Consider the following 8,045-nt stretch of genomic DNA (forward strand, 5'->3'; position numbering starts at 1 on the left):
GGTAGCATTTAGTGTCCTGAGTGGTCCACCTGGTAAGTCAAGGCTGCTCAGCTGGGATGATGGCTGATGTGGGAGGACACACAGGGAGCCCAGTTCCTGGGAGCAGGGGCCAAGTTCAAGGAATGGTTCTCCAGAGAGGAGGGAAGGCAGAGGACAAAGCACAGCACCACCACCACAGCCAGCCAGGGGGACACTGGGATCCCCAGTGCTCACTGCGGAAGCACTGCCATCCAGCTCAGGGCCACAGGCCTCCTGCCGGGCTGCATGGAGATGGACTTGGGACCCAGTGGGCCAAAGGTCTGCAGCACAGTCTTCAAAGGAGCCGGTGGGAGGGCCGAAGCCAGCATGGGAGTCACAGGCGGAGGTGGCAGTGGGAGGTGCTGACTGTGCTCGGGTCTGAAGCCTGTCCCCTGGACAGCAGTTTGTACACTCACCTCCCTGGTGCCACAGCTGCGAGGAGCCGCCTTGTTACCATGATGTCTTGCCCTGGAGATTCTCTAGACCAGAAAGGTCTCTGGCCACACCGGTGTTTGCTGACCTGGCTGGGGCGGTTTTCCCGGTGACGGCAGGACCCCCAGCCCAATCAGACGCCAGGGGAGGAGGAGCCCCAGGCAGGCCTGCCCGGACAGTTTTCGCGGGCACAAAGCTCTGAGTCTGGATGGCTTCCCCACGCTCAGTGCTTCTTCCGTGGGTGACGTTTCCGATGGCGAATAAGACATGAGCTGTAGGCAAAGGTTTTCCCACATTCCTTACATTCGTACGGCTTCTCTCCAGTGTGGGTTTTCTGATGTTGTAGGAGATTTGAAGCACAGTTAAAGGCTTTGCTGCACTCACTGCATTGAAAGGGCTTTTCTCCGGTGTGAATCCTCCGGTGCCTGGTCACGTCGGAGCTGTGCCTCAATGTCTTCCTGCACTGGGCGCACTGGAAGGGCTTCTCTCCAGTATGGACTCTCTGGTGGCGAACGTGATCCGTCTTGTGCTTAAAGACGCGCCCACATTCGCTGCATTCATAGGGCTTCTTCCTCTGGAAGGGAGTGAACACAGGAACCCCCTCAAAGTCATCTTTAAATGTAGCACTGAAGGCCTCAAACATGTGTTCCTCGTCCTCACGACTCAGGCTGGGTTCCTTACTGTGCTTTTTGGCCAAAGTGGATCTCTGGTTTGGCTTCTTTTTCCTAGATGCTTTATCTTCCTTGGGAGTGTCCTTCTGAACATGTACTTCTTCCTCTGGGGTCTGTGCCTTCTTTTTTTTGCCTGTGGGCTTTTCCATCCTTCTTGTCCCCAGGAGAGAGGAAGGACCACTGGAAGCCGGCAAGGGCCAAGGAGAACGACCAGCAGCAAGATTCTCCAGCCTTATGAATTTCCTTGTAACTCCACTTCTTCAGAAAGGTCTTGCTTTAGACACAACACTGTATTTTTCCAAGCTGGTAACTGCAGTTCTGGAACAGAAACTCTCCAACAAAGAGAAGAGCACCAACAACCCTTCTGAGGCTGGAGAGAAACAAGACCACGAACATTAGATTAAACGAGTGTTTGGGAGGAACACAGCCATGAGGTCTTTGAGTGCTGAGTTATGAAGGGGCAGATGGGCAGGGAAGGGGTGGGGGAGGCATGGGAACATGGCCCCCTTCCCTTCCCTGCTCACGTATCCCACCTGGACATCTAATGAGTCTCAGGCTGGACATGACCAAACAGAGCACTTATTTCCCAGAAACCCACCCCCGACAACCTCACCGTTCCCAGTTTTCCTCATCTCAGTAGATGGCATCATCGTTTACTCAGTTGCTAACCGAGGAATTCTTTTTTTCTTTAATTAATTAATTAATTTATTTTTGGCTGCGTTGGGTCTTTGTTGCTGCGTGTGGGCTTTCTCTAGTTGTGGCGAGCGGGGGCTACTCTTCGTTGCGGTGCACGGGCTTCTCACTGAAGTGGTTTCTCTTGTGGTGGAGCACAGGCTCTAAGCGCGCGGGCTTCAGTAGTTTTGGAATGTGGGCTCAGTAGTTGTGGTGCATGGGCTTCATTGCTCTGCGGCATGTGGGATCTTCCCGGACCAGGGCTCGAACCCATGTCCCCTGCATTGGCAGGCAGATTCTTAATCACTGCGCCACCAGGGAAGTCCCAACCAAGGAATTCTTATTCCTCTGCCAGGGGCCAGCATCTCCACACCTGCGTCCAGTAGGACTCATGTGTACCATGGACCAACGACTGCCGCGTGGTCCCCAAACTGGAGTTTTCCCCGCCCTTTACTTGCTCCTTCTCCACTTCTTGTATTTGGGACCAGACAACGTGCTTTTGGAGTTACAGGCTGTGGGAGCCACATGTGACCCTCATGGAAGGTACCTCCCATCACTTGGAGCCTGGATTCTGAGCTGGATGAAACTCGCTCCCACCCTCACCCCGGCCCTCCCCTGGGTCCATCCTCTACAGCGCAGCCAGTGAACCCCCGTCACATCTCTGCCCAAATCCCCACTGGCTCCCCTCACACTGCTGCCCCTGTGCTTCCCCCCCCCCCCCCCCAGCCATCCTTAGGTTTGCCACACATTCCTTCCTGCCTCAGCGCCTGGGTGCTCCTAGAAACAGGTCCTGAGAGGAGGTGTTGGTGGTGCTGGCCCCTCATTCATTCAGAGCTCTTCTCAGGCAGTCCTCCCTGACCCCACTCCCTGGTTCCCTTATCCAGCTCCCATTCTCCTTGTGGCACTTAACTGGAGCCAACTCATCCACTGAAGGCCAAAACCCCAGGGAACAATCAACTACGATCTTGCTTGCATTGTCTAAAAAACCTGACATTCTCTGTCTCTAATCCCATCTAAAAGAATTCCAATTTCACCACGAGTTCAAACAGGAATCAGTCGGTTCCAGTGGTAGGTGCTTGTAGAAGCATCACCAGCATGGCTCACGTCTCATTGGTTAAGAACCTTCATCTATTTCTTTTTTGTATTATTTCTGAGTTTTGTTGACCTGCCTCTTCCCTCAGTGCTAACTAATGCAATTCCAGGATAAAGCCTTGACAAGCTTCAGGCTCTTCAACTGCTAGCAAAAGAAATCCTCCACAAGATTAGGAGAAAACACTTTCCAAAGAAAGCAGATCATGTTCTGAGTCCTCAAATCATCCCTGAGAAGACCTCCCATGACCTGTGCTGGTCACCCGATCTACTGGGAGGTCCATATCCTGACAGGCTGTCTCACCCTAAAATGTGGTGCTCTGGGTAATAATGTCCCAAGTGACATACGTTTTGAGGTACAAATGCTTTGAATTCCCTTTAAGTTAAAGGGGGTACTTGGGCTTTCACCCACTCTCCCATGCACAGAGGCAACGCATAAAATGACTGGACAGGTTTCCTAACTTGACAAGAGTTTGAGAGTCTGGTTTCTTCTAAATGAAAATGCTTAGATACACCTGACTTGGATTCAGGTAAACGTCATTCTCTGAAGGCTCTATTGGAGGTAGCTTCTGGGAGGTAGCGTCAGGTGAGAGCCAGAATTGAGGGTGATGGAAGGCCATCTAGGCTGAGGGAAGCATGCACAAATATGGGAGCATCTCTGCTGGGGAGGTAGGCGGAACCAGGGCAGAGGATCACGGCCCCAGTCAGCCAGGCTGGAGTTTGAGCTCAGGTGTAGTGTTAGTAGGAAACAGATGAAAACCAAGAACCAACAGGAAAGTGCCACCAACCCTCTAGCCCACGGCTCCCCAGGGAAGGCGTAAACTCAGCTTGGCTCTGTGCTGACCCACTTGATGGAGAGCGGTGGTCCTTGAACCCACTGAGCCTGACAACTGCCGGCTGTGCTCCAAGAACTGTTCCCCCACCAGGACTCCTGTCACTCCACGTGTGGCTTGTCACTGATGTGGCAGTCTCCCGACGAGGCGAGGGCTCTTCAGGGCAAGGATCGTGTCTTTTTCATCCTTGAATCCCTAGTTACTTGGCTGTAGCCTGCACATACTGCTGCTCAGGAAACATTCTAGATAATCGTCTTGTCTGCCTACCTCAAGCTGTCAGGTGCTTAATGGCAGAGACTGGACGTACTCACTTCTCTAAGTCCCGTGCACACCAAGGAATAAAATATTTAATTATTAAAAGCGGTGTAGACCTGAGGTCATTGTCTTGGTCTTTTCATTTCACAGGCCTGTAGGCCTGATGACTGCTACAGCCACGCAGAAAACTCAATCCACCTTGCCAGAGCAGACGAGAACCCTGGCCTAAAGGCCGGGGTGCTGGTACCTGCTGTGCGACTCCAGTGTAGCTCCTTCACTCTCTGTGCCAGGACTCTTGTAACATGAAGCTTTGGGTATCCCTCTGCAGCAGGATACTCCGTGGTAACCTCACTTGTCCTCAGAAGCCGGGGTCTAAGGGAGAGACTGGATTACTAGTGGTGGGAGATCCAAGGGCAAACATGCACCCAAGCAGTGTGTGGGCCCGCAGCGGTGTCGAGGCCAAGGAGAGGGCGTCGCCTGACAGAGCCTCGCCAGCCTTGGGCCCGAAGACTCCACCTCGATCCGCACGGAGCTGGTCTTCGAGCCTCGCCCTCCTCCCCGCGGCGCCCAGGAGCCTAGAAAGGAGTGCCGTTGCTCTGGACAGGGGGCCCACGCGACGCCAGAGGGACCCAGTGAATTCCTGCATGGAGGCTGGGGCGGGCGCGCCCCTAACAGGGTCCCCGGGCCGGGAGGGACGCCTCGTCCCCAAGCCCCGCCACACCCCAGCTGCCCAGCGCTGAGAAGCTGCACAGCCGAGCAACCCAGCCCATGCGCCGGCCGGAAGGGCCCGCCTCTGGCCCCGTCCCTTCCGGCGTCGCTCTAGGAGGCGAGGGCCCGGGCCTCTCTGTGGTGCTCCCGGGAGGGCTCCACCCCTCAGCTGGTTTCCCATTTCAGGCGATCCCCGCTGGCCCGCCCGCCCGCTCGCCTTCGGTGCCCGCAGGAAGAGCCCGCTCCCAGCCGGCCGTTTCCGGTGCCGCTCTAGGTGGCGAGGCCCCAGCATCTCGGTGGTGCACCACGGTGGACTCCGCCCCCGAGCCACCTCCTCCCACTCCGCTGGGGTCCCACACGCCCCCTCACGCAGCCACCCCACCATTAGCTGCAGCTCAGTCACCTCTGCGCCCGTTCCCTTACTCTTGTGCCCCCTTCCTCCTGTACTCCATCACTCACTTCAGCCCCCCTCGCTCCCCCCGCACCCCCCTTCCTTCTTCTTGTGGCTCCCCCCACTCACCCCAGCCCCCTCCCTCACTCGTGCCCTCCCTGCCAGCCACCTGTTTGAGTTCCTTAGAGGCAGCAGGCACGCTGTGGCATGCGTTCAGTTGCACTGGCCACTCCCTCTGCCTGGGACACTTGTCCCCAGCTGTCTGGTTGGCTAACTCCCATTTCCATCTACTGAGAGCTCACCTCCTAGAGGGGACCCCTGACCACTGACTACCCTGTGTGTATTAGTTTCCTGGTTATCACAAGGTTAGCAGCTTAAAACAATACGTGTTTGTTATATCACAGTTCCTGTGGGACAGGAGTCCAACAAGTCTTAGGTGGTCCTCTGCTCAGTCTGGCAAGGCTGCGGTCATGGTGTCCGCGGGCTGTGTTTTCAGCTGGAGGCGAGACTGTGGAAGGATCTGCTTCCACACTCATGTGGTTGTTAGCAGGCTTCCTTTCCTGGTGGCTGTGTGACTGAGGGCCAGCTTTTTCTGGGCTGTTGGGAGGCTGCCCACAGTTCCCTCCATGTGGCCCTCTTCATGCTCCTTCAGGGTCAGTGGAGAGCCTCTGGCCCGGGTCTGCTGGGGTGGAGTCTCATATGACCTAACGGTAGGAGCAGCCTTCTGTCAGCTCTGCTGTAGTCTGCTGGCTAGGAGCACGTCCTGGGTGCTGCCTGCACTGTTGGGGGTCACATTCTGTAATACCACAGCATTCTGCCTCTTTCTCCACCTTCTGGCCCTCACCCTTCCCTGCATTTTTTTTCATAGCAGTTTCCACTTTCTAACATACTATGTAATTTCCTTATTATTGTGTTTATTATGTTCATCTTCCCTTCCCACGCCAGAAAATCAAGTCTTTGGGGGCGCACGGTTTTGCTTTTCCTGGTGGGGTCTCATTACATGTGGTGCAACGAATGGGCACTTGACCCTCATGCCACCTAGATACAGCCTTCTCCCACATATCTCTGTTTCTAGCCCCTGCTGTCCAGCTCTCTCCTGGACTTCACCCTTGCAGGAGCTTTAGATACCTCGATTTCAAAATATTCAAGACCAAACTCAACTCTGCTTCCTTCTTTGTTGCTACTGTCAACTTCAGTAATATAATAATAGCCAGGTACTTTACCAGCAAAAGTAAGTTTATGTGGGAGTAGCCAGAGGAATTGCAATTCAGGAAATGCAAGCTATGGTGGACCATAGGCAAATCTAGAAGGAAGGAAAAGGGGGGAGTTGGGAGGGGCTGGTCCCACAGCACAAGGGATGGGATGCTGGTCCCACACACGCTGGGCGTGAGAGCTCCCCCTACAGGCTTGAGAAGTCCCCTTCCCTTGGCCCTCCAGCGACCTGCTGTCCACCCTCTTGCCACCGCTTGCCCTTCCATGAGACCCTAGCAAGTAGTGCACGTTTCTGCAAGACCTGGGCTTCAGGCCCTGAGCTCCCCTGCACCTGACATACCCTCCCGCCTTCCTGCATCTGACTGACCTGTCCTCCAAGACTCTGCTTAGTTCAGCCCTCAGTGTGTGCTTCTGTCCTACCTTTGCAACTTTATGTGGAGTTGTTCTGCTTGTGCGTCTGTCTCTACACATTACATACCACCTATGACTCGGATCAGCACCTGCCTTATTCACCTGTGTATCCCCAGGACCCCAAACACGGCCCAGCCCAGAACTGGTGCAGAATCAATATTATTGAGTGATTGATGGCTGGACAGAGAGAATGCGACTGAGAAGAAGCAGCACAGCAGAAAGAAAGGTGTTCTCCTGTCTCTGAGGAGAGACACAAAGCTTGGCCTCCTGGTGGCCCTGGTGGCTCCCTCCAGCCCCCCTTTCGTGGCCGAGTTGGTCCACCAGGAGCTCCAGGTGATGCCAACAGCATTGGTGTGTAAGGTCTGGTCAGAGGCCATTTCCCCGGCCAGGAAGCCCTGCTGTCACCGAGACCTGTCCCCCGCCCCCCACCAGCTGCCCTATAAATATGTACAGCAACATTGGGGGACGAGAGAGGAAGGGGAATCCTCTTTCCATGAGGGCAGCCTCTGTGAGGAGGAGAGCTGGGGGACTTGGAGGCTTTTCTGGAACATCCTTTGCTCCAGGCCCCTGCCAGGTGCTCAGAATGCTCACCTTCCAGAATATCGGCTTCCTTCTCAGTGGGGCGCTGTAGCCCGGGCACCTGCATACAAGGTGCATGTGTTCTGATGTGGGGGTCATGGGTGGGGGGCCAACAGGGAGAAGAGAATTCTAGGACACGAAATGGCACATGGGAGGCAAGCTTGGCTCAGCAGGAAAGAGCTGTGCTCACCTAGATTGAATGTTACCCTAACTTGTACTGTCGCCGATACACAATCAGGGAGATTTCCCGCCTCCTTCTCTCCCACCTCCTCACATTTTAGAAGTTACATTATTTCTACTTGGTCAGAAAATACATATAAAGTACATTCTTCCACTCACTTTTTTTTTTGGCCACGCCACGCGGCTTGCGGGATCTTAGTTCCCCAATTGGGGATTGAACCCAGGCCACAGCAGTGGAAGCGTGGAGTCTTAACCAGTGGATGGCCAGGGAAGTCCCACCACTCACTTTTTTTTTTTATGTTAGATCCAAGGTCAGGGCATTAAATGATCACACCATCCATCTTTTTTGCTGAAGTTCCTGTCATCTCTTGGTTGGATGAAGCTTCTGGTACATCCCTCATGTTGGGCTCAAAGGTACAGGATCCCTTTGAGGTAAGATCACAGTGTGAGTGGATACACAGCCCTTGGTTCACAGTTTCCTTTCTTGTCTTTTTTGAAACTTCTGCTCCATTGTCGCTTTGCTTACTGTTGTGGATTTTGAGAAATTTGATGCTGGTCTAATTCTTCTGCTCCTGGAAAGTATTTGACCTTTTT

The 8,045-nt window shown here is 54.3% G+C and overlaps 1 protein-coding gene across 2 annotated transcripts; it reads right to left on the reverse strand.

Annotated features, from left to right (window-relative positions):
- Positions 1-641: 641 nt before the first annotated feature.
- On the reverse strand, positions 642-4,717 carry ZFP41 (ZFP41 zinc finger protein). 2 transcript variants are annotated; one of them, XM_029202936.1, is made up of 2 exons: positions 4,218-4,717; positions 642-1,491 (listed from the first exon to the last, which is right to left on the reverse strand). In XM_029202936.1, the coding sequence occupies exon 2, from the start codon at positions 1,268-1,270 to the stop codon at positions 674-676; it is 597 nt and encodes a 198-aa protein (XP_029058769.1). In that variant the 5' UTR covers positions 1,271-1,491; positions 4,218-4,717; the 3' UTR covers positions 642-673. The 2 variants fall into 2 exon arrangements, with proteins under 2 accessions (XP_029058769.1, XP_029058771.1); XM_029202938.1 differs by lacking the exon at positions 4,218-4,717 and adding an exon at positions 1,735-1,883.
- Between the last annotated feature and the right edge of the window lie 3,328 nt (positions 4,718-8,045).

This window comes from Monodon monoceros, unplaced genomic scaffold (assembly GCF_005190385.1).
Source record: "Monodon monoceros isolate NGI ecotype Baffin Bay Population unplaced genomic scaffold, NGI_Narwhal_1 Super_Scaffold_5, whole genome shotgun sequence".
Classification (NCBI taxonomy): Eukaryota; Metazoa; Chordata; class Mammalia; order Artiodactyla; family Monodontidae; genus Monodon; species Monodon monoceros.

Bases quoted from the DNA above. Each gene is read 5' to 3' on its own strand.
- ZFP41 (XM_029202936.1), bottom strand. From the start codon at position 1,270: ATGGAAAAGCCCACAGGCAAAAAAAAGAAGGCACAGACCCCAGAGGAA.